Raw genomic sequence first — 27,234 nt, 5'->3', positions numbered from 1 at the left:
AACAATTCCATGTAACAGAATTATATACAGTTCTATATAGTAGAACTTGGCAACAGCGATGACAGCTATTATATCATATGCTATTTTCAACAGTATTGAAATTTTCTCACAACCTGCTGTATTGTTTGTTAAATATTATGTTTATTATGAGATTCAGTATCTGATGGAATCAAAAGGAAATAAAACATTTAGAGAAGAAAAAAAGTTTAAATCAAAGTACTAACTTCAATTAATTTAATAAAGTAGTCTTTCTCTGCATAAAGAGTTACAAAATTTAAATAATAATTACGGACTGGAAAAAAATGAACATGTGAACATTTTTTTGTATTTAGAAAATTTGTTCATACACTATATAAATTTGCATTCAGCTTTTATACGTGGATCTATTAAATCTGATTTGTCTGAGCTGTAGTATTAGGAGAGATGAAAGAAAGGATAGTGCTACATATTTTCAACTGTGTAGAACTATGCTTCCACTAGGAAGCTTCTTCATCATAAGTGAATGAAATGTAACTTTTTTTGAAGGGTTAACATCTTTAACTAGTATGTAATTCAGCCAAGTTAAACCCTCTGTTAACCTTATTAAGTAGTGCTAGCAAATAAGGATGGGGTAGCTCTACTACCTCACTTTTTCCTCTTCTCTAAGCATAGTTTAAAAATGACACCACTAAAATTGTACTATAAGGTTCCCAATTCCTTAGGTATATTGATAACATTTATTCTGGGCTTCAGCTGTGTTTTAGTTACTGCTCTGGCTATTTTATGGATCCCCAAAAGGCTCAAGGAGGAAATAAATAACTCATTTTTCATTCGGCAGCAGTTTTAGAAATGCCCAGAAGTGTTAACTGTAACTGTGTTGCAATTTTAAGTTCAGAAAGGTATTAATTTTGGGAAATGAAGAGGTCATTGGGTGAATGGCTTTGGATCATAGCTTTAGATTAAGACCTCAGAAGCTTCCACATCAACTTGTTTTATGGAATTAAAACCTTATTATCTGACAACAGCAATGTAAATCAAAGTGGAGAAGATGTCTGTGAAGAAGGTGGCCTCCATTATTTCAGTTCGTTCAATACAGTGTTAATTGTTTCAGTTACAGCGACATAAATGATGAACAAATTGCATGAAAATAAAATAAACTATGAATAATCTGAAGGCAGATTTCCAGCTGCTGCTAAACATCTTCTTTCTGTCTCATGAAAAAGTAGAGCTGTGTGCTAACAGTAATATCTATATGCATATAAACAGATACATACATAAAAACACAACACAAGCTGCAGACATCTTAAACTTCAACTTTTTAATAAATACTTTTAATGCCCTCTATAATATGCTAGTAACAAAAGTATCAAAATCTAAATTATTTTAAAATGTGAGCAAAAAGCTGCACAGTTTGACCAGGATAATAGATGGATAAAATAAAATATCTAGAGCATTAAGATGTGTAATTCAATCAGTTTGAAACATATTCACTGCTTTTCCATGATGAGTTTACAGTATAAGATCTTTTTCTGGCGCACATTCCCAGAAATTCGGAGTGCTCATTCAAGGAAAACACTGTTCTTTTATGAAGTAGCATTTATTTATTTTTTACTGTTATTCAAGTCTACCTTTTTTTCCTTCTGGTGATAGATATTGTGCTAATATCTATTGAAAAATATAATTGCTTTTGTTGTGTCTGCATCTGACTGCGTTGGACCATTTTCTAGTTCCTGTTTTATTTATCGATTATAAACACTGCATTTTTGACAGGGAGTGATAGAACAAAGCACTTGGCTATACATATTAATATATTCCTTTGGAGACTAGAAATGAATCAACTGTTTTGCTTTACGTATCTTACTGGGATCTTAGACTAAAAAGCACAAAGCCTAGAAAAACCTGTAGAAACATCAGTTCTAAGCTCTAGCATGATTTACGATGGGCATTTTTTAATTAAATATAGTTAGATAAAGCAAATAAGTGTCAAGTAAAAATATGGAAATAATATACATGTTTAATTATTGATCAAATTTTAATTACCCTAAGAAGTAGTTATGCGGAATTATTCTAAGCACAAGCATTAGAATAAATATATAATCCAAGTAATGGAAGGGGAAAAGTTTTGGAGCAATATCATGACAAAATACTCGGTTAATCAAGAAACCCTTCAGAAAGCCATCAACCTTTGCTTTTGAGGTAAATGTGTTCTGTAGTACTGCTACCCCACAATATAAATTCCCTAATACAAAGTTGAACATGGAGGAATGCATGCTTGTACAAATTCATAATTATGTTTACGTATATGTGTGTATATATTCACATATTTTTCTAAGATTTATCTTTGTAAGATTAAAAATAAAAACATAAATAAAGTTTCATTTTTATATGAGCAGTGAGATAAAAGCTAGAAAATGTTTTCGGTATTTACCTGAAATAGAACAATAACTTCTCACGTATATGCAACTACTATTATACCAATACTCAGTAAATTGCATCTTTTTATGAACTTGTAAATTCTCAGTTTATTTCAGACTGATTTTGGGGATGCATCAGATATAAAATCTAGCTGTAATTGTGTCTGACTAGTCTTCACTTTCTCAGTATTTTCTTTTCATGATGATGTGCAATGTCTTCAACTCTGAAATGCATTCTTTTTTTGCTGTCGTTGATAAGGAAAATGAACACTTTACAGCTCTTCTGCTATAGCATATCTCCTAACTTTTGAACTAAGTGTGTATTATTGGGAGGTGGTTCCTATTCTCATTTTTTTTTCCATCAGTATTGTTTGGATAGATAAAATGAGACCTTTGCCAGAACACTGTGTAGGCTGGAAGTTGGAATACTGTATCTTGAAGTGCTTGCTAATGATGAATAAGTAATTTGCTTCTGACCTAATCACTGGGGTGTCTCACTCCAATTTATAGGAGGGAGAGGAGGTTCTTTTGATATATGTGTACCCGACAGTGAGATTAAGATACAATGGGTCAAATGTTAGCCCGAACAGTTTATTACAAATCCTAGTTGCTTTGGGAGATGAGGAAGGGAAAATGGGCAACAGAGAAGAGATTGGAAAAGCAAGGAGTTTTTGTAGGAAGAGAGAGAGAGTCACCACGAGGATTCCAATGTAGCTCATAGTTCAGACGTTGATCTTTATTAGTGATGGGTCTTCCAAGGTTGTGTTGTTCAGTTGAAGACAACTTCTCAGTACAAACTTATTAATTCCAAAGGGGTCAAGTCAGCTCTCTTTGGAGTGGCAGCTTCTGGTCTGTGGACTTCAGCAGGAGCTTCTTTGTCCATTTTCCCAGCCTTGCCAGCAGATAAGAGGGAGCAGGAAAGTGCTCACTTCCATCTTGTTTTTTCACAGGATACAATGATATGATCCCCCAATCTCCCATACCAAGCTGGAGTTATCTGATCACGGGCCAGATATTCCTCCAGTAGACACACCTGAACACTACCTTTCAAGGACTAACAGCTCCAAAGTCATGCTTTCAAATGTCCACAAAGTGATGCTGATGGCTCACCTCCCAGATAAGCCAGAGTCTTATCATAAGGAATGCCTCAGAAAGCGAGCTTTGAGACAGAAGAAAACAATTGTTGTCTTTCATGTGGGGTGATCTACATGCATGTTTATTTATCTTAATCTGCTTATTTCCTCTTCAAACAACTGGACCAACATTAGAAGCTTTAATCCGAAGTAACTATCCTTGTGACACAGGCATTAGTTTTTCTTTCTGTAATGCATAGGTACTAGCAGAAAAGTAACCACTCAGAAGAGCAAATACTCGTATCTCAGGTCTAACATGATGTTTATTCAAAATCATGATTTTTAATATCTTTTTTTTTCCCCAAAAAATGAAGGTAAATTAAGGGAAAGATCTGTGCTTACACTACAGTATATATATATGCTAATCAAATGAAATATTAACATGGGAGATTCCAAATAAACTTCTAAAGTAAAATGTTAAACCAGATAATAAGTTTGAAAGAACAGGCAAAATTTCTATTCATTGTTTTTAGGAATGTGCAATTCATCACATACGCTATGTGTTATTTCTATCAGCTCAGTTTTATGTGAAAGCATTACAATCTGAATCTAACTGAATAAAAAAGAAATAAATTAACAACGAAGTATTTTTTTGCAAATATTTTAAATGTATAAAAGCTTGTAATAATAATTTTTTTTTATTTGGTCTACCTTCTAATTTAGAATGGCAGATTGTCTCTGCTTAATAAAGTATGCACTGAAACCTTTCAGGGAACAGTATGAGAAGTGCTGTGGTTACTCCACATAATTGGATCGTGTGTGCTTCTAAAATTTGATCAATCCTGCCCAAGACAAATTATGTGCTCTCAGCATGATAAGGAACATGAAAGACAAGAGTGAAATGGAATATAGAACTCTTTGGATTAAAATAAATAAGATATTTCTATAAATAATTCTGGTAAAATGGTTTGAAAATTCCAGTGGTGACCAGGGAATCAAAGTACTTTTTGTGAAAATAAGGTTACCAGGTTTTATAAACAGTAAAGTCAAAATACCAGTTATTTTGAAATTTAAAATTATAACTATTTAATTTTATTTCATAACACTGAAATATGTTTCAAAGGTATTGACACACACAAAAAATTGAAGCTCTTTAAACTCTTGAATACATATTAAAATTTTATTTTAGTTTTTACTTCACCTGAAGCAATTTTTTTTTTTTTTTAACTTTTGGAAGACCAGGTGAACAGCAAATACCAGTAATCATGCAGCTCTACTGATGAGTTTTCCATCCAGATTCATTTCAGCGATACTTTCTACATTCTGAAGATAGCATGACCAGTGTTTTCAGGAACAAAACCTGCAATATTTGCAACTCTACTAGAAATGCAATTGCCCTTTGCAATTGCATTTCTAGTAGAGTTGGAGTCTAATTTAACGAACCCAAGCTACAACAAAAAATCAAAGCCATTTTTTTCTTCAGTATACAAGCAGCATATAAAAAGAAATTTAAGAACATAAAAGCACTTTACCAAGTTTGTGTAATTTAAAGTAAAAAAATGAAATTAAAAAAAAAAAAGGCATAGAATCATAGTATGTGTAAAAGTAAGTTTATTGTGTGCAAATTCCTCCATTAGCTTATCAAAATTCAGATAGAATAACTTCTAGTAATTGTGTCTCTGAATCCGCCTGCAGGAACTTGGGTCATTCAGACTGAGTATGCAACTTCAACTTTGCTTTTTCATAGCACTATGTAATGTGTGGTCATAATTCACTCAATAAAACATGCTTCTAGGAAAATAAATTGAAAAGAAAGCTTGGTATTACATTAAGAACTTTTGATACTTTCAGAAAAGCTGACATGCCTTTTTAAACTGTCCATGATTGCTTAGGCAAAGTTAACCTACATTAGTGATAGTTATCAATATAAAAGAGGGGGATTTTTTTTTCCTGAAGTGAGTGAATCAGATTAATGTTTAAAGACAGTATGATGTTAGCTTTTGTTGAAAAATTCCAGTTTTAACATATGAATCTATTTGCAAAGGTACTTTCTTCACTGGTAGTGGGACATTCTACTTCTAATGGTGTGGAGTGTCCTTTTCATGACAAAATGTACAAGTATGTCAGTTATTATAGTGTTTGTATGCAGGTCATTTTTCAGTATCTGCTTTTCAATGATGACTTCCAATGAGAATGGTTGTAGTAGCTTCGCTTCAGTGGAACATCATGATTGATGCTGTATCAAGGAGAGCATGGAATCTCCTAATGACTTTAATAATGTCTATTTCTTTGTGGAATTTCTTTTCATTTTCTTAAAACAATGCGAACATTACTGATTGTATAACCTTATCCCCTGTCTTAGGTCTCCTAGAAACCCTGAACAGAAGATCATTAAACGAGTGATTGCTCTTGAAGGAGACATTATCAAGTAAGTATTTTATACCATAGCGTCTGAGTCTTTGTAGGAATAGTACAGCTTTTCAGTGGATTTTAAATCAGTATCCTAGACAACAAGAACTTTCTAGTATCTTCTTTGTCTCCTTTTAAAAGGGATGTTCAGTGTTGTACATGTCTCCTTTTTAATGAGAGGAGAAGTGATACACAATAATATTCACTCTTTTGAAATATTCATGGTTGCAAATAAAGCTTGTTTCTTAGAGTATCTCTGTCACGTATAAGGACAGGTAATTCTACAGCAATTTTTAAATAAAACTGATTTTTCAGTTAGAGAGTTAGAGCTGGTGTTTCATCCTGTGGTTGTCACGTTTTTGAGTTCTTTTAATGTTTTTGTTTGTTTGTTTTGAGAGGGTTTTTTTTACCTTTAGGAAGGGACCCTCATAGATGACTGTTTTCACTGAAGTCTGAGGGAATCTGTAGGGAATATGGTGGAACTGATTTGGAGGAAATTGTTCTATCAGAAGAAAAAAAAAAGCAGAAAAAGTGGTCTTTAATGTACATCAAGACTTGGTTTACTCTTATCAGATGGACCATTCTACTGGGGGGCTGGTAGAAATAAATTACTAGTAGATTTAAATCAAATGTTTTTGTGGAAATGCTGCCATTTTGATGAGAACATCTGTTTAAAAGGGTTTCTTATTCCCAAGTACAGAATAAAATTGGCATAGAGTTTGGAGGGTAAATTGCTAGTTTCCCACACTAAGATACGAATGACTTTGGGTACTGTTAGGCAATATGGCAGACTGGGACACAATTTGCATGGGTAATGATTCTTGCTCTGATGTAGGGAATACTTAAGAAGAAATTGGAACCTGCAATTCAAATCAGGGAACTGAGTGTGGCTTCATTCAGCCCTAGTTAACAGCAGCATGGTGGGTTGTTGAACACTATGAGATATGCCTGTATCTTTTTTATTATCAAAATTTCTTTTTGCAGTCTGTATGATTTCTATGTAATGTAAAAATTTCAAATCCTCTCAGTTTGAGAAGAAAATTCAAACATTTCTTCTGAAGAAAAAACTGAAATAGCAAACACTAAGAGAAAGAATCTGATGTCCAAAAATTATGAAGATCTACAGCAATGGTTATCTACCACATTAATGGAATAAAAACATAGGAATAATGAGTGCTACTTAGTCATGTCTTGTGTAAACCTATATCCTTTAAGAAGGTACTTATTGTTAATGTTGATACTTTTGCCGTCTATACAAGTGATAAGACTCATAATTCAGTATTCCTCATCCCATTCTGTAGTAATGTCAGAAAAAGACAGCAAAATAGAATAACTTCAAGTGTTACTTTTCAGTGTTTTGTATTATTAATATATTTGCCTGAATTTTTGAAACTGAATGACATTTTTGATAATATGAAATATGTTTAATACCATAAATTTCAACTATGGTCAATTAATTATGCTATACATTTAAGAGCCTTAAAACTCTGAACCACTTGTTAACTTATGTGAGTGCTCTTAGCCAAGTGGAAAAAGGTGTTGGAGCACAATAGCTGTGAGAATGCGTGCAGAATACTTAGAAGCCTGTATGTTAGTGTCACTTTTGATTACAGAAGACTGAAAGATGATCCTCATTATTATTCAGAAAAACAGGCTAATTTATTGTTAGAAATATTAATACCAGTCATTTAAATATATATATCTATATATATTTCTACTTGAACACATGGAAATTGTCCTAGAGTCTTTAGCTTCATTTGTAGAGGCTTGCTTTTAGGCAAGGAGTATATTATTGGGCTACTATAACTTGTTTTACTGCTGTCTACTTGTGTGTGGGGGGGGGAAACATAAGTAATGCTCGCCAAATTTCATGGCACCAGGGTAAAGCAAAAGCTTGGGTGACAAAATATCAAAACTGTCAAGAGTCTTCTAAAATAGATGTTATTTTTCTAATGATGCCACAAGCAGATGTGTGGCTAGGATATTTTTGATTAAAACAGATGACTAGTCACACTAAGAAAACATAAATGGAAGATTTTGACTTCTATTTGATATGTCTGAAGACAGTTTTTGTTACAAACTTCAAAGTTATTGCTGTTGATATTGAGGATTTTGTATCTATATATTTATGTACATTTAATTATTTCAGATCAGAAACTGAAAGTTACATGGCACATGTACAAAAAAGATGTACCTGAAGGTATAAAAATGGGCTTCTTTATTATTCTTACTTTGCATGGGTAAAAATGATGAGAAACTGAAATGCACTGAACTTAGAGAAGTGTTTGAACTTCTGCATTTCTAATATCTGAAGTGGGATACATATGCCTGTTCTCAAAATAATCCTGTGTCTTTAGGCCTTTTGCTGCTCCAATGATTGTTTGGAATTTCTCGTTGTTGAAAAAACATCCAGTCTCACTACAGAGTTATTACATTTCCAGGATGCAGAGTAGTGGAAATTGTTCTATGGGTACGGTGTGGTTCAAATGCTTACGGGGATACTTGTGGCTATAGCAGTTTTGCAGAGAGATGATGTTTATATACACACTTGTGATATTGTACATTTTATCTGGAAGGTCAGCGAAATGCATGAATTCTGTTTGTTTTTCTGCAAATTTTGATTGAAGTCAAGTGACAGAATTAATTAATGCACACTTTCAGTGATGAGTAGTCTTTCATTGTGAAGAAATTATGCAAATAATGATTTAGAAGGAATTTTCATTTAGCACTCCACTATATGGGACAATATGGTTTGTGAGTCTGTAGTAGTATTTTCATAGTTGAATTAATTCTTTATTTGATCTGTTTGGTGCATGATTAAGGATGATTTATCACAAGCAAGCTGTGTTTACTTATTGTATTAATTAAAATAATTTAGTATTACTGTTTATTCATAATTGAAACTAGTGAGAATGCACATAGGCAGAGCTACTAATATTGTAGGAAAGGTTCCTTATATTTTGACTTCTGTTGAGTCCACAGTAGAAAAAATCTGTTTTTCAGTTCTTCACTTCTAAAAGCGTTAAACAAATAAATAAATAAAGTGGTACATTTTGAAAATACTAAAGCTAAAGTTTTTGAAAATAAATGTAGGTGAGACTTTGTGATAATAATACTTCAGTTTTTGAAGTATGATATGATGGATTGAAAAACGGTGTGTACTTGTTGAGTAAGAATCCTTACATTTCAATTATCTGATCTTATTTCCATTCTAATTTGCAGTCCAGTTGAAATGTATTGAGTAGTGTCATGAAAATCCCTCAGATATCATACTACGCTTTTACAAACTTACAACTTAAAATTTAATTTGGATAAGCTTGTGTAACTTCCTTTTGAAAGGAACTGAAAGAAAATCACCATTTAGCCTATGATGGGTGAAACTGTAGGTCAGCTTGTATACAGAAAGTATTGCAGTACAGATCCCATAAATCAGGTTTAGTTTTGTCTTAAATGGATTCACAGGAGAATTAATTTTAAGTAGGAAATCATTACAATGATTCCTGAAGAGTATTTAAATTATAACTCTTCCAAAGGAGACTATATTTTAAAAGTCAATATAATGTGATTTGGTAAAAATAAATGTTGGTATTATAAAACACTTTGAATATTTTGAAATTAAACATATTAAAACTCATTTATCTTAAATGCAACAGTGGAAATTCAAAAATCTATAGTAATCTATCATGGATGGCTAAGTTATGGTATGTTTTCAGTAACACAAATAAATGAAGGTTTATGGTATTAAAATTGGGATTGAACTAATAACATTTAAAATTAAGTCAATTCAGCAACTTACTGAACTAATTTTGCTTCCATCTGGATTCGGGTCTGCAAGAGTTTGGATTCTGCTTCTTTCACATCGTTATTTTTTTCTTAACACTGTAGCAGGTTTAGGAATGACCTGTGAGGCCCTAGAAAGCATAATTCTAAAACATTTTGTCCAGGAATATTGTTGGCTATTTAGGAGTCATTGTTTTAAGTACTGAATGATTCAGCAAAACAATATTGCATTTTAGTGCTATATTTTCCAAAACTGTTCTGGATACATAGGAGATATTTACTTGATTTTTCTCAAAGAGTGACAGTGCATAGATAGATCATTATATTACTGGGCTGTAGGTTTAAAATAAGTATCAGTAACTTTTTAAATTTTGCTATGAAGTGCATCATTAAATTGCAGAAACAGTTGCCACAGAGTATTAAGGACAAAAAATATAAATGGGATTAAAAAGAAGTAAAGAATTCTTAGAAACAAAGCCAATCAGTAGCTATTAAATGCAGTGATCACAGCATAAATTTATGTATTCCTATTTTCAAGTTCATGCAGTAATTTCTTCCAGGCTATACTGGAAGATCCTATGCTGTGCTAGCTTATGACCAAAACCTGATTCTTATGTTCACTTATTGGAGTACCCTTTCAGGAATTCTGAGTTCCCTTGCAAGAATGTCTCTATCCTTAACAGCTTCATGACAGCCAATGAGCAGGAATTACATACATACCTTTACCATTGTATCACAGAGAGATATTGCTGCGTTCACCAATGCTATAATAAGAATCTTCTTTTCCACTCCCGTGTGCTACCATCACAAGAAACACACAAAGACCTCTGGTAATGATTTGGAGGTATTTGTACTGCTTTTAATGTCTCAGAGTTAGAGTGGAATATCATTAAAAGACATTAAAGAACTGGCAGTTACAGTTGATTATATACAGGCTATGTTTATAGCTATTCCTTTATTCCTCAAACTCTGTAATGGTGGGCTTGTAACCATAGATCTGTGAGTGTGAGAATCCACACTGACAACTGTGCTTAAAAAAAAAAATCGAAAGAATAGAGTCTGTTCTGCAGTTATGCAACACTATCTTTAGAAGCTACAAATTTGGGAATGTTTTTCCTTAGAAGTGACTAATTGTAGTCTGCAGTTCTGTCTTTGCAATTTATGAACTTGAAGGAGACAGTAATGGTCAACCTTCTCTTAGCTCTTAGCTCTATTTTGTGGCTATATGCATGGAATTCATATATCATAGCATTTATGCAGTTTATTTGCACTGCTTATTGGTAGGTTCTGATGGGAATTTTAAAGTCAGTGAAATCTCTTGTTAGGTGTCAGCTATACTGCATTGTCATGATTCTTCAGCATTGTTTGCATCCTTGCAAATAGCCTAAATCAAGTTTCCATTGATTTTGATTCCATTCCTATATACAAAGTTCTTGCATTACTGTACTCTGTATTCTGTAAATTCACATTATGAGAATATTGTTACAATGTCTTAAAGCTATACAGACAATTTGAAAATCTGGGGAAAGATTTCCTATATCCGTAATGAGTTTCTAAGGTTCTACAAATCTTCAGCCATTGTCATGGAGTTTGGCAAGCAGAATTTCTAAAATGTGACCATATTCTGAAACACAGTATGGAGAGATGATTTTACTTTGTATTAGATTTAGGTTGCTTAATGTTTAATTGAGGTCCATGAAGAGAAAGAAAGGTTAAGAATAGGCAAGTGAATTTCAGGAAGAAATATACAAGTATTCCATCTTTTGTTTTCAGAGCAGCTTTTTTTTTATTTAAAAAAAAAAAGAAAAAAAAAAAAAGGGAAGAAATGAAAATACTTAGTCTCCTGGACTTTCATTTACCCTGCCTTCATTTTTCAATGCAACATTGAAAACTGTTGTTTTGTTAATAATAACAATATAATGATATTTACTCATTGCTCCAGGCAGTTAGGTATTAAATATTTTAACTCATAATTTAATGTATATGTTGTATACATTTTTATATTATATATAAATTATATGACCAATTTATAACGTTATATTAATAACATTTGAGGACTGCTCTGAAAATAATGCCCTCCGTTTCATTATGTTTGCCCACAACAGCAGAGACAGATGTTGATAGTATGGCAGTAGAGGCTGAACCTTCCCACCATTATTCCATTCCATTTTGTTGATGTGTGACAGATGGCAGCAGAAGGACAGTCAGACTGACTGGTGTCTGACATGGAAGTGAGTGCGAAGCAAAAGTGTGACACTGAATTCTTCCATGGGGAAAAAAATTGCCCTTATTGACTCTTGATAGATGTTTCTGCCTAGGGAGGTGGTTGAGGCACCATCCCTGGCGCTGTTCAAGAAGCGTTTAGATGAGGTGCTAAAGGATTTAATTTAGTAGTTGGGTTGAGATAGTGATAGGAGGATGGTTGGACTAGATGATCTTATAGGTCCTTTCCAACCTTATGAACTTATGAACTTATGAACTAAACAGTGGATGTGAGCACAGTGAGGAGGTGGGTGATGCATTGTAGTGGTGGTGACAGCAGAGTGAAAGACAAGCCATATTCTGGTTGGCCATGCATATTTTTACAAGTGCATCATGCAGATTCTATTTCATCTCTGGTGAAAAAACATAGCTAATATTGAAAAATAGCCATTTGTAGCTCAGAATATGCTCTATCAAGTACTGTTATTATGCTCTTCATATCTGTTGTAGTTTCCATGGAAATAAATAGGAGGCATTACTTTTTAAGTGACCTACATAATAGCCATAACATTTTAAGCATCATTAATTCTTGAGAGAAGATGCAGCAGCAGTGAGATTGCTAAATGGTTGAGAATACCATTTCTCTTCTATTTTGGTTTGTTGCATTTGTTTAGACTCACTGAAGGGAAGAGATTTTCCATGTAGACTCTTGGTGACCTTTGTAACTCTCCCATTAAAAGAAAAAAAATCAGTTTACTGAGGTGTTCCAAGTTTGTACAGAATTTTCGGTGTTGGCTTTTGAGAAAAAAAAAAAGAAAGAAACAACATATCCTATTATGTCTGAAGTGAGGATATTTGGTTTGGTAAACATTAAGAGATAATAAAAGCGACACCAACAATAGCACTAGTTTTCACAGAATTACTGTTCAGACTAAACCAAAGTTATTTAAAAACCTGAATGTGTAATTGTCATAAAATAAGTACTCAGCTACTCTGTGTCAGTGTGCATCTGAAGCGAGACACAACTATCAACTGCATCTACAAGGAAGAGAAAGGTTTGGGTGGTTGTTTTCTTTTTTTTCTTTTTTTTCTTTTTTTGGGGGGTGGAGGGGGAGCTTAATTAAAAATGCTTCATCTCTTTTGAGATGGCACAGCTGTGAGCACTGTGAATAACGAGTCTCGGTTGTGTTCAGAGATGATTTTAATGCTACAGTAATAAACGGTGGGGAAGTTTTTTAAAAGCTCAGTAGACTACTTGCAGTAACTCTTCTCTTGGTTTTCAGTGAATTGCTGTAGTTATGCAGCCCATGGTTATTGTGAAGTATACCCCACCATATGCAGGAGCTGTGTGAAGTGCTATTCTATCTTGTGCTAAAATATTTTACTAAAAAAAGAGAAAACTACATGTGTAAAGAGAAATATGAAGAGGAGATGGGAAAAGTAAGTTTAAATTACCTTGGTCTGTCTGTACCATGCTCAGGTCGTGGGTTATGTAACACTTAGAGAAAGGTTTTCCTTATTAGAAACTGGAAGTAATACAGTGGATTAATCTCAAAAAACTTATTTCTTAGGCTTTTTTCTTTAAAGAAATGCCTGTTTCACTGAAAGTTGAAGTGCTGCTATGATATCAGTAGTTTAAAAAAGTCATGCATATGAGTGTAATCATCTCAATCAGAACTCAGTTGTCTTCATGAAAAGTTTTTTTAAAAGTGAGATGCAAGTGATTAAAATGTGCTAATATTTTAAATACTGAAAAATTAATTAAACGCTTTCACATATTTTAATTCTAATAAATTATTTACTATTTTTTCTTTCTAAGCTATGGATACAAATGTCATTGATGACCTAAAATTTGGCACTGAAGTCCATACTTAGGATATTTAGTAAAAACACTTTTAATGCTGTGCAGTATAGGACTTCATCTTCTCAACTTGTAGATGTTTAAGTTGCTTCTGAATAAGAGTTGAAATCTGATGCTTATCTACGTGTATCTCATAAAAAAACCCAGAACAATGGTGTAAGTCAGAGGAAGAAATATATTAAACCCATTCTGTAGAGGAATTCAGGATGAAAGGTGTTGGGTTATGCTCCTATAAGAAGTATATAAGACATTTGTTAACTGAATTTACTGAGTTTCTCATCCCAGGAAATGAGCAGTAAGTTCATATATTTGTCAGCAGCAGATTTTCCTAGATGTATTGAAAGGCAGACAATGTTTAGAACCTGGTAATTCTGTGCACTTTCCTCCTGTAAATCGGAAGGACATTTTTTATTAGCTTGAACAGTGTTAGGATAAAGGATAATGTTGTGTTTGCAAATTCAAGGAAAACATGCTGAAACAAAGAAGTCTATTCTGAATAACTTAAATAAATCTCACTGTTCATTATTTCATTTAATTGCAGTGTAGAAATACTCTGTATCTCATGTAAAAATGTAGGTCTCTCTGAAAGTAATGCCTCCTATATTTTTCCATGGAGACTACAGTAGATGCAAAAAGATACCAATTTAGTCTAAATTGAAATCAAAGAGTAATGGTTTTAAACTAAAAGAGAGGAGATTTAGATTAGATGTCAGGGGGGAAGTTTTTTACAGAGAGAACGGTGAGGTGCTGGAACAGGCTGCCAAAAGAAGTTGTAGATACCCCATCCTGGAGGTGTCCAAGGCCAGGCTGGATGGAGCCCCCTGTAATCTGATCCAGTGCCTGATTTAGTGGTTGGCAGTCCTGCCCATGGCAGAGTTTGAAACTAGATGATCTTTGAGGTCTCTCCCAACCCAAGACTTTCTGTGATGTTGTGATATGTTTATAAATGTATTTTGTGCCATATAAGGACTGCAAAGGTGTCACCGTTTCAAAGCTTTATAGCTGATTTTACACATTTCATATTTTTCCATTGTGTGAATTAATGGCCACAGAATTATACACAGGATGACCTGATGATGCTTAAACTCTCCCTTTCTTTCTCTTTTTTGGATTTAGAAAAACAGTGTAGTTTCCCTTTTGTTTGCTTACTTTCCTAAGGATATTTACACCTCAGTGAAGTTCAGTAGTGCCAATTTCTATTTTATAGCACTGTCAGTCATAAGCAGTAATTGTTCATGTTTTAATTTGAAAATTTTGAAACTGTTTGCCATTCTGTAAACCTTGGTAATATATGTTGGCAGAAATATTAATTTTAAATTGTTTATTTGAAAAGATTACCTCCCTAGTTTTTGTGCTGAAAACTGATCTTGAAATGATGTCCTGAATAGCAGAACTAATACTTTTGTATTTGATCACCACACCAGTTAGGAAATTCAAATGAGAATAGGGGCAAAGTGATTATTATCTTTCTTCATTATTATAGAACTCACTGTTGTTGACATTCTACTTCTGTGAAGTAAACTATGTGATGGGACTGTAGAGTATTTTGGATATAATGTGTTACAAGTCTTTAAGCAGAGTCTCCAGAAACTGTGCTTAGGGGAGACAAAAATACTTTCTGCTTTACTGTAGTTAGTTGACAGTGACTTCACAAATAGTTTCTGCTCACTGATCATTATGCCACAAACTTTTTAATATTCAGCCAAAAATATATTATGATAAACTGTATGTCATGTATTTCTGTAAGCTCAGGCTTATTCTAGGCAGTATCTCTAATGAATAGATTTCAATTTTGTAAATATAGCAAATATACATATTACTATTCAAACATTTATTATAGCATGAGGGAGAGCAAGTGATATATGCTGAAAAAGATTGTGATAGGATTTGCTATAATTGAAAACCAAAGTGTAGGACCATACTGGTAGAAATGGGAGTCTAATAAGTGATGGATCTTTAAAAGAGATAGAATAGAATAATGGATGAGGATAAACGAGCAGATTAGAAATAGGTATGTACCTAAAAAGGAAAGGTGACCTTTAATGGATTTCAGGGGACTGACGTGGTGACTGGATAAATTAATCATAGTTCCTGTGCTAGTGCAACTTTCTGTGCAAAAAGGCCCCCATTGCCTACATGCAACGTGATGGAAATTGATAATATGTATGATTAAAAGTAGCAACATCATGTGTTTTTTCAGTAATGTCATGGAGCATGTCTTGTCATATTTCCAATGTGGTGTATGATGTTTAAAAGAAGGATCTAGATTTCTAGTAATAAAAGTCATTCTACTGTTTCCAAAGCTAATGCTGTAGTTAAAACTTTAATTAAACAGGTTTGCAAGAATGGGGAATAGAGACTAATTTCATAAACCAGACAGATATGCTTTGTAAATGAAGAAGATTCTGTGAAGAAAGCTAATTAAGCCAAGCATAGCAGGATATTAATTTTTAAAAATACCCCAAGAATATTTGTAGGAAATCTTGCCACAGCTATTGCATATTTCCTAGTGGGCTATTCTAGAGTTTGTGTTCAATATCTATGCTGTTGACATTCCATAACCAGGTAGAAAAAAGTACCCTTAGCCATTATGCTATGTTTATTTCAACACAATTAACTTTTTGAGCCCTATTTATGAAAAAAGAAGGAAAAAATGATATATGGATTTTTATGTACTTGGATATTTTTCATTTTTTTTAACTTGCATTTGGCTCTTTATTTTTAATTACTTACTTTTCCCAAGAGACAGAAGCTACTTCCCACATAGAAAAGGACTAAGTTTTCTAATACCTATGGAAAGCAATTAGTGAACTGCTTCATTTTTTTCTGTATGAAGACAGAAGTCCACTACATGTTTTTATATTGTTATTTAGACAGTTAGGTTGATAGCATTGTGTAATCTGGCTGCAATTTTTTTTAATGTTTCTGCATTTCCTTAAGCTATCTGTCTAAAAAAACATAGACATTTTGAAGGGCGAGTATTTGAGAAAGGTGATAAACCTATTATACTGCAGTTTCTTTGGCTGAATTTCTGTATCTCTTTATAGAAAGCTTTTATTTTCTAACAGATTACCAGACATATCTTGTCTTTTTTTCTAGTGGGAAATATTGATGATGTTTGAACAGGTTCAGACAGATTAGCTTCAGATATGTTCTTTTGGGATCTCTATTAAATGGAGTCTGAGAATTTAGGTCATTTTTCGATATAATATCAAATACCTGAGAACTTTTGAACTGTTTCCCTCTGTCAGCTCAAATATTCTTTTTTATTAATTTATTCATGTAACACCTCTCCCGTCTGCCCCCAGATATAGATTTATATTTGCTTATACATTTTTCATAATTATTGTCCTTTGGTCTTGGCCAGTTAGATTTTTTTTTTCCATTGTTACCATTAGTAGCATCCTTAATCTTTTCTTGATCATTCATCCTTGAAATTATCCAAGCATGGTAAAAATAGCATATATATTGTAGAAGACTTCTTAAATTCTGGATTTTTGTGCACACTGCACAAGGGCTAAGGAGGTAGGCTTAATTGTGATGTCCATAGCTGATTATATGCATCATCGCTTATTGATAACTTTTTTTCAAAAATCTAAATTAAGGAAAAAAAAAAAAAGAAATGCAAGGCAAGAGAAAAAAAATCTACCCCACAGACCACTTAAAATGAAGAGACTGGGACAAGCCTCCTCTTCTGGGCCTTTTCTTCAGTGTCATGGTTGTTGCCCTGAAGATTTTCAGGGCACTAACTCTGCAGTTTCATTAGGACCAACTTGACCTCACTGCTGGTTTCTTTTGATAGTGCTTTTTGCAGCAAGCTGTTCAGGTGCAGATTTTGCAGTCATTTACTTGTTTGTGAAGCTTTTGTGCATTTGTATTTCTGGGTCTTGCTTCTGGGCTATTTAAATAATAATAATTTATTAGCATTGTCTACTAATTTCTATGTATTCCTGAGCGTAATTGTATAATACAAAATGATTATTATCATTATTATTATTATTATTATGAAGTGAGAGGTAAAATGCATTCACAAGAAAAGTAGCATCATAGACATATCAGTTTCTTGCATTTTGATGATTCAAGGCCATGTGGACAAGAGTAATTGTATGTACAAAGTAAAAATATTGCATCAGAGGTCTTGAAGTATGTCAGTGAATGACTAATAAAAGCAGACTTCAGTGGAACAAGTGAAATACTATAGGGCTCTAAATAGAAAGTAAATGTTAAAATACAAGACATTCTATGATTATTTTATTTTTTAGGGAACATTTTAGGAAATGATGTTTTTGATTTGATCCTGCTCCCTCTCCTACCTTCACATGTCCACTGTACATCTTAGTACTGTTGCTAGTGTAAGCCTGTAGGACCCTATATAGCTCATGTCCTGCTACTTTTTTATCCTTTGACAATCATAACAGATATTGATGGGTCTTTTAGAAATATTTACACATTAATATACACTGTCCTTTCAATACATCAATCAAGATGTATGCAAGAATCAGTCTGAACATACCAAGATATGCTGAATGTCTAGACCACGCTTTTACTAGAGTTTAAGAAGTTTCTGTCAAGTTTCATCTTTTAGCTGCACAATCCTATACTGCTCTATTCAACTCTTAGATGCTGGCTTGTTACCAACATAAGGACAAGAGATTAGCATATGTTGGTGAAGAAAATTTTTTATTTCTTCTCTTAGTGGTGGCTACTTTAGGGCTTGAAATTAATATTTCCTGCTACGTACACTTTCTGTGTTGTATATTCAGTGCTGAAAGAAAATCATTTAATTTGCAGTTTCGCTTATTTAATCCAAGGACTTGTGTAATAAACAATTGAGATTTGAATGATGAAATGAAAGACTCTTTCTGTACAACATTTAATTTCTGAGGGAAAGCAATAGGTTTTAGAGGCTTCATAGGTATGATTCATTTTCTTAAACATACCTTTTTAGAGGCATTTTAAATGTCCTAGTTGTTGTGCCTAGTCTTACGTGTAACAGATTCAGAAAGGCACAGTCTCTTGAACATTGTGTTATAGCTGCCCTTGTCATGAGGATGTCTCAGCAGAGTACCTAAAATAGCAGCAGCCTCTTATGTATAGACACACAAGTCACTCTTTGTAACAAATTAGATAGTTCATGAGAATCAATCAGAAATACCATGCTGAAGTTTTGGTAAACATTCAACAGCATTTTGGAGTTTCAGAAGTTCACTCATTTTACTCTATAGATGTTGTTCTTGGAATTTTTGTACATGTATGTGAAGTTAGCTGAAGTACGTATATATCTTTGGAATGTAAGGTATACACCTTCAATGGCAGTGAGTGAAAACCATTGTATTTTAGTTATTCATCGTTTCCCAAATATCTTCAGTAGATGAAATTTGAAGAACAGTCAACAGTAGAAGAAGTTTTTGTAAAGCACTGGTCATAATACCAGCGCAGTTGGTTAGAGTTAGAGAGACAGGATCACCTCCCTTGCCCTGCTGGCCATGCTTCTTTTGATGCAGTCCAGGATATGGTTGGCTTTCTGGGCTGTGAGGGCATGTTGCTGGCTCATGTCCAGCTTGCCATCCAGCAGTACCCCCAAAGTGCTTTTTGGCAGGGCTCTGCTCCATCCTTATGTTGCCCAGCTTGTCCTTATGGTATGGGTTGCCATGACCCAAATGCAAGCACTTTGATTTGCTGAACTTTTAGGTGTTCCCCCATACCCACTGCTTGAGCCTGTCTGGGTCTCTTTGGATGGCGTCCCATCCCTCAGGCGTGTTGACCACACCCCACAACTTGGTGTCATTCACAAACTTGTGGAGGGTGCGCTCGATCCCACTGTTTATTTCCCTGCTGAAGATATTAAAGGGTATCAGTCTTAGGAGTTAGTACTAAGACTGAGGGATGTCACTCTCCATACAGGTGCTGAGCCATTGGTCAGCTTACTCTGAGTACAGTTTGCAACCAGTTCCTTGTCTGTTGAGTGATCCACCCAACAAATCCATATCTTTTCTGATTTGGAAAGAAAAATTTTGGGACATGGTGTCAAAATCATTACTGAAGTCCAGACAGATTACATCAATGGCTCTTCCCTTGTCCACTGATGCTTTTCATGATGGCATAACTGCGACAAAGTTGTTCAGGCAAGACCTGACCGTAGTGAAGCTAAATGTAGAGCAGTGATCTTGAAAAGGCCTGTAGCAAATCTGCAGATAAATCAGTGACTCTTTCCTGATGTGGTATTCAAATTAAGTCTTTTTTTTTTTTTTTTTTGACATGACTGTTTTATTACAGTGGAACTGCACAAAAATAAATTAAGCTGGGGATTTCCAGAGTTTCTAGCCAGGGGGATGTATATGTTAAGTAGTTAATTGATGTTTATTTCATCTCATTTAGAGCTATGTTTTGTTCTGAGTTTCATACTTCATTGTACTAGGAGATAAAATGTGTGTCTGAAAGACTCTTGGTAATATCTGAGATTGCTTCTCCAGCAGCATCTACAGGCTCCTAAGAGTGAATGAAAGTAGTTATTAAGGTCAAATATGACTTAGACTATGACAATTAAATATAAGACCGTATTTCACTAAACAAACTAGGGAAATTTTTTGCACTACACAACTCTTAACTGTCTATATCCTATTAAGAACTATATAATCAGTAATATTTGTGATAAATTCTACACAGTTCTTTGTATAATCAATGTAAATCCATCTTCCCAGGTATAAGGTTGATAGGGAACTAACAATGTGTATGTGATTTCATGCGTTGTTTGTCTAAATGAAAGATCTAGGTGCAAGGTTTTGCAGTAGAGACAGTGAGCAGATTCTATCTACGAACGAGGAGGCTTCTTGTCAGTAAACCAATGAATGTATGGTTCTGACAGTTGTATAAGCTAGGACTTTTTTTTTCCTTTCAGTGTATATATGTTAGCAATAGTCCTTTAAGAATTGAGGATGCTAAATTCAGATAATCACAGTTTGCTAATATTCAGAATGAATTATGCTAATAATATATATTGTCACTTTTAGTATTGTTAGATATTTTTCCTCAGTCCACTGAGTGGAATAAGGCATATCTTTTATTCAAGGAACATCCATTAAATAAATCTAGCCGAAGAATTCAGCTCTCTTCAATAGAGGAATAAAGGAAGATTCAGAGTAGACCATGTCTTCCCTATAATGATACATCAATATAGGTAGTCTGCTGGAGCTGATAAGGTAGTTTCTAATATGCTTTTTACTTCACTGAGATATATCTTTCTTGTCATCCCATTTGTCATAAAAGCTGCAAGGCTAGAGTTTATTTTAGAAGAAAAGAGATTGTAGTAGAGGGATTTCATGCAACATGCAAGCACTAATGTTATGGCTTTATAGGAACTATACTTAATTACTTAACAGTAACATCATTTTAGGAAACAGTAGGTAATTGTTAAGTACAGAACTGGAGAAACCTCAGCTAGACTGGCAGATTGATTTTTGGGATGCACCTAAATGATGCATACAACCTGTATTAATGAGGAAAGACTGAAGAAACAGGGTTTGTTTAATTTAGAGAATAAAAGATCAATCAAAATGGTCTTATAACTTCCAATATGTAAATGTTTGCTACATAATTAATGTGATTAACTGCTTGCCTTAGCTTTAGAGGATGAAAGGCAAAAGGCATTAAAAGTATATCTCCTAATAATTTAATAACATTAAATACCAGCAAAAATTTAATAAGTAAAGGATTGTTACATGCTATGTATTTAACACTAGGAAGTTATTTCTGCCACTGTGAGATTGTAATAATGGGTTGAACAAACTTTTGAAAATATGGTATATTTTCATAAGACTTTTGTTTATTAGACTGTGTGAGTGGCCATTGTAGAACTTTTTAATGTGTAGGTTTTATTTCTATCCTATACCATTTCTGGGTGAAAAAGCCTAATGTGGATGTGTTGCTAGTGACCACATTTGCAAGATGACTGGACTTAAAAATTCTCTAGTAGATTACTCATATCTCTGATAAAATAATCAGATCCCTGGAGACTTCATCAGAGTAGAGATGGAAATGAAATGGTGACTAATCTACATGCCATACTGTAATAAACATATTGTCTTCACGTGTGCAACTCATGGTGTGCCTTCTTTCTGGCCTCTGTATGCCTAGTTTTCATTTCCAAGGGAAGTAGGAAAGGAAAGTGTATGATACTCCTGCGGGTCTTGAACTAAGACAAGTATGGTTGAAGGCTGATGGATGATTGGGGATACGCGTTGTGCGCCTGAGAGATATGAGTTGGCAATAGCCTGAAACTTTTAATTTTAATAGGCTAATGGTCTAGTTCAGTAGCCTGGAATTTGAAGTTGTGTGCCACAGTGCAAAATCAATCTTGGACATATGCACTTGCATCAACTGTAAGCCCCTGTAGTAGGAGAAGTCTCAAGTATATTGTTATTTCTCTCCACAATTACAGCCTTTCGAAATGTCATGGGTTTTAAGTCATTTTAATCACTTTTTAGTGACTATGGTTGACAATATGGAGGTAGCCATTTGTAGAGGTTCTAGGCATTACCTTATGAAGCAAACCATTAACTTGCATCTCCCTTACTCATTCTGTCCTCAAAAGATATAGGTTTCACTGCATAAAATTTTACTTGTATGTATACAAGTATTCATATACATTCATTTTATACCAACAAGTGTGTATAAAATGTACATTATATTAGATATATAAAATATATCTAAAATATATCTAATTTTATGCATGTGTGTATATATGTATAAACAAAACTGAGGTCAGAGTTAATCAGTGGTATCAATTCCTGGAAAAGCAGGGATCTCTACTGCCATCACTGCTATTTTAAAGAGTCCAAAAGCAGAACTATCTCTTTGCAGTTGCAGCAATCAACGTAATGTGATATATGGTAATTATAAATTAATAGAAGCTAAAATTAATTTACTTATCTTCCTACCTGGATAGAGGAGGAGGGAGTGCAGCTACTTATGAGAGTTTCAGTGTGTTTAGATACATATGCAAGGGCTGTTCTGAAAGTAGTGCTTCCTATTTTATTATGTTGGCCCATGATATCAGAGATGGATGTTGATGACAGAGCAGTAGTGGTGGAACCTTCCTACCAACATCCTGTTACATTCAGTTCCCTTGTGACAGATGGCAGCAAAGGGACGGTCTGTCAGATTTGTCTGACATGAAGTGTATATGAAGCAAAGGTGTATATTGAATTTTTCCATGTGGAAAAAATTATACCCACTGACATTCATCAAAGCTTCCGGAATGTTTGTGGGTGTGACCACTATGAGGTGGTGGCTAGTGCATTTTAGCAGTGGCAACAGCAGCATGAATGGAAAACCACATTCTGGTCAGCTGTACAGTTTTTTTACAAGTGTGGCATGCTGGTGAAATTGTGTAGCTAATGTTGTTGTCTATGCTGAAAATGTATGTTTTATATCTGGGGGTTTTCTCTATCAAATAGTGTTATTATGCTCTTTGAATCCGTAGTATTTTCCACGGAAATAAATAAAGTATTGCTTTTGGTGTGACCTACATCTAAAATCTACCTTTTTATTTTCCCTCTTGTCTGGAGTGATAAGTTATTTGAACATTTTGTGAACCTGGTTATCTTTAACACTCTCTTTGTTCTTCAGAGATTTTGCATGCCAATTCTGTCCTCAGGCTCTGCCCCTTTTCCTCTTTCTTCCTAGAGACTGTTGGAAGAGGAGCCCAGAGAAAATTCCTTCTGGACAATAATCATTGTAATAACTAAAAGCTTTAATGGGAAAGGGCACTTAGTGCTTTGAACAGAAGGCCTAATTGAGCATGCAGTCACTTCATGTTCTCTAACATCTTTTCAGCTAAGCTTGTGACTCCTTGTAGCTCTACACTAACCCGGTCTCTACGCCACATTTGAAAGATCCTGAAAAGTTACAGAAGCCAACTACATTACAGGTTTTTTTTCCTGACATCAGAGATTTCATAAAATACAATATGGACATTTCCATAAGTACTGTACATGCACATGATTCTCTTCCCAACCCCACTGTTTTTTTTAAAAGTAGTATTTCCATGAGATAAAGGAATTTGTTTCTCTCAATTTCCCTCTTATTTCTTCTTGTTCCTCTCCTATGTGTTTCTTTCCCCTTTGTGACAGATGCAAGTATTTTTGTCAGCTTTATTTCTGTCCTGTTATTTGATGATTTTTTCTTCATCTTTTTATTTAACCTTTTGATTTTTAAAACTTATCTGTTTTTCCTCTCACTATTTAAAGACTCCCTTTTCTTGCTTTTGTACTCCAGATCTGCTTCCAGTTGTCCGAAGTTAGATCTCATTGTGCTTTCCAAACACTATTTTGTGTATATGTACCCAGCAACTCGTGTTCAGTGTATTCTGTTGCTCTTCTTTGCCTTATATCCAGGCTAGTCTCAGAGTTTTCTTTCTCAGTGTTTGTGTCTATGTTGTCATATGCTGTTTATGTTATGCTTCATCTGACTTAGGTCCACACACCAAAATCCACTGCATGATTTTCTCAGTCTCCTTATCAGGCTACGGTTACAACTTAAGTTCTCATCATGAAGAATGCTTGATAGCTATAAAATGGGAGTGTTTGTGGGGAAAGGGGTCTCTGTGTCTTCAGCAGTAAAGTCTAGCAAAGGGTGAGTATCTTTAAACTTGAGTAATGTCACTTTGACTCCTCTGGTCTTTGCAAAAGCAAATGAACTTCTTATTATTGATGGAAGTGGGGCTCTGGATTTCTCCAAGCTCACAGACTTATGACCTCTGTTTCTTTTACTCTACCTGTAAATGATGTTGTCATACACGAGTTGTAAATCATCATTCTCAAGATTCAGTTTATGTTCTTTGTATGCTGTTATTTTCCTCATTGCCTTGAAGTATACAGGACTCGTATTCTGTCTCTTTTCAGACTAATGAAGAAACTCTTCTGACAAGTTTAATCAAGTAAATAATTTCCATTTTCTTTCATACTTCCCATTAGAACAAACCAAAGCAAAACAAGCAACAAGAACAGTGAGCCTTTGTAAATCTATTTGCTCAGCCATTTATGAGAATCTTTTAGTATTTGCAGCTTCACAGAAGATGCATTTTGTATTGATCTGTGTTCTCCTTGTTTCTTTGTATGATGTATGCCGATCTGCACCAAGTACAACTTTAAGTACAATGTTTCAGAAGAAAATAAAGGAGATAAGGGAAGGATGAAGGGAAAGGAGAAGGAAAATAAAAAGGGATGTGGAAAAAGACTTTAAAAAAGTGCTAGATAGCACAAATGGTGTGCTACCCTGCAGTGCTGCTTTTTCTTTTTTAACTTCGTTTATCTCTTCTCATTATCTTCATTTTCTGTTTCTGAAAATCAAATCTGTCCTTTGGTAATGTGATTTATAGGAGATGAAGAATAAATGAAATGCTTTTAAACAAATCATAATTAATTGCATGTGCAAATGTATTGACTAAATTTGGGGATGCAATTAGCTAACTAATAATGTTGCATATTTAAGTAAATGCCAGTGCCTCTAGCTCATCTAGTTTTCTCTAGGCCATTCTTTAAATATTTGCAACTATTCTCTTGCTATTAGGTATCACCTGTTATGTGCTCTAAAAGCATGGTTGCATGGCAAATTAGATATATAATTACACTGTTTACATATGGAAGATCTGTGTATTAACTTAAGATGCCTATTTTTACTTCTCAGGAATGTCCATCAAATGCTATACAGAAGTTTACTATTGGAGCTTTTTGTAACAAAATAAGAAGCTCTCCTCACTAGAAACTACAAAATCATGTAACACCATGTATAATTTCTACCAGCTACCTACCTGGTCCCTTTATAGTGACACTTCTAGCTACCTGTTTAAACTTATTTCCAGCCTCACTGGTTTTTCAAAGTACTTGTTTTCAGTTGAATGTTTAACTTCCTCATGAGAGAAATAGAGATTTTTAAGGAAGACGGAGATAGTTATGTATCAGAAATAGTCTAGATTCAGCGTAACTGCAAGGAATAGAATGCAGTGAATCCTATTGCCAGTTTTAATAGCATTTTATTGCATTTGTTGACATATATGACATGGGACCATATTTCTGATTAAAAAGTATTAGAATTGTCCTAACAATCTAAATCAAAGCTAGCTAGAAGAATATTTTATGCAGGAATTTTGTATACCAATGGCATAATGAGTTGAATTCTAAATAGCAAGTAACTGTTTTGGTAGACAAACAATCTTTAAGTCTGCAAGAAGAGAATACTCTGCTTATTTTCACACTCACAGGAGATACTTTAGGTGTTCACATCAATATATACAGTTTTAATTGTATTCTGAATTATTTCTATTAAAATGCAGTATTCATTAAACATGATATTTTCATTGTTTTAAAAACAAGTACTCATCTACTACTTCAGTATTTATTTAGGAGAGCATCTGAGGACAGTATTTTGATTTTAAATTTGGTCTTCGAATGATACAATAACACCTTCTATACAAGAAAATACAACTAGCCATAAAAAATATTTAAAGCACCAGCATTGCCTTTATTAGTTTTCATACAGTGCTGGTTTTCATATGGAGTGGTAGATGTTCAACAGACCTGATGCAGACCCCTGTATGGAACTGCTTACTTTTTTTTGACAAGATTTCTGAAAATCTGGTTCTTTGAAAATTAGGCAAAACATTAAAAATCATTGAACATAATGTTGGTTAGAACATGCATACTTTTATAGCTATGCATAACTACAATATATAATTTCAATATATAAATTTACATAGGCTCATTGTTAAATGCAATCTCAAAGTCTAAAAATTAAACTTTCTGTGTATTTTTTCCCACAGTACAGTTTCAGAGTACTTTTTTGTTGTAGTTGTTTGATAGGGTACAGAAAATAATTCCATGAAGTGTCCACAAAGATTATCATATGCAAGGACTGAGTATGCACAGTTCATTGATGTATGAAATCAGGAGTCCTAGAGTTGAATATTTTAGGGAGTTAGCATCCCCAAGTTGTATTACCGGATTTTACTTTTCCTGCTTTAATTCCTCTTTTGCAGAGGCATGAGTAGCTGCTTCTAAATTATTACCATTGGAAACAACATTAACTTTATATCAGGTATTACACTTCTTGAGAATTATTTGGTATTACACAAGATGCTGTTATAGAGGCTAATCTTCTTTCTAGTCTTTCTCTGTTGTTCCTAACAAATTTCATATTGTGAGTTTGGATGAACTGTGTAAGCTGCAGATTACTTAAGCAGTTTCCTGCCAGTGCAACTTCAGTGTTTCTTAGTACTCCATTTTTCTTTTTTCTTGGTATATTATCTATATATGTATATACATTCCAGAAAATAAATACTTAACCTACACGGGATAAAGAAACCCCAATTATAATGTGTGGAGTTTAGTAATTGGATAACCAAGGCCTTTTGATACTTTGTGCTTCATTGCTGTTTTCTGTGGGGAATTTTACTCAGTAGCACTTTCAGAAAATAGTTCTCTAACTCTGAATTAGTTGTATTTCATTTACTTTTTAGAGG

At 33.9% G+C, this 27,234-nt stretch overlaps 1 protein-coding gene across 1 annotated transcript in view; it reads left to right on the top strand.

Annotated features, from left to right (window-relative positions):
- Positions 1 to 27,234, top strand: part of IMMP2L (inner mitochondrial membrane peptidase subunit 2) — a 434,158-nt gene that overhangs the window by 288,249 nt on the left and 118,675 nt on the right. The window contains exon 4 of the mRNA XM_065743460.1: positions 5,829 to 5,894. Coding sequence (XP_065599532.1) covers positions 5,829 to 5,894 — 66 coding nt within the window. The remainder of the gene's footprint in view (positions 1 to 5,828; positions 5,895 to 27,234) is intronic.

The sequence above is a fragment of the Cyrtonyx montezumae genome, unplaced genomic scaffold, assembly GCF_038088225.1.
Source record: "Cyrtonyx montezumae isolate F1298 unplaced genomic scaffold, pur_monq_1.0 scaffold_3, whole genome shotgun sequence".
Classification (NCBI taxonomy): domain Eukaryota; kingdom Metazoa; phylum Chordata; class Aves; order Galliformes; family Odontophoridae; genus Cyrtonyx; species Cyrtonyx montezumae.
Note: the sequence above shows the minus strand (reverse complement) of the source record. Positions and strands in the feature narration are given on the sequence as shown.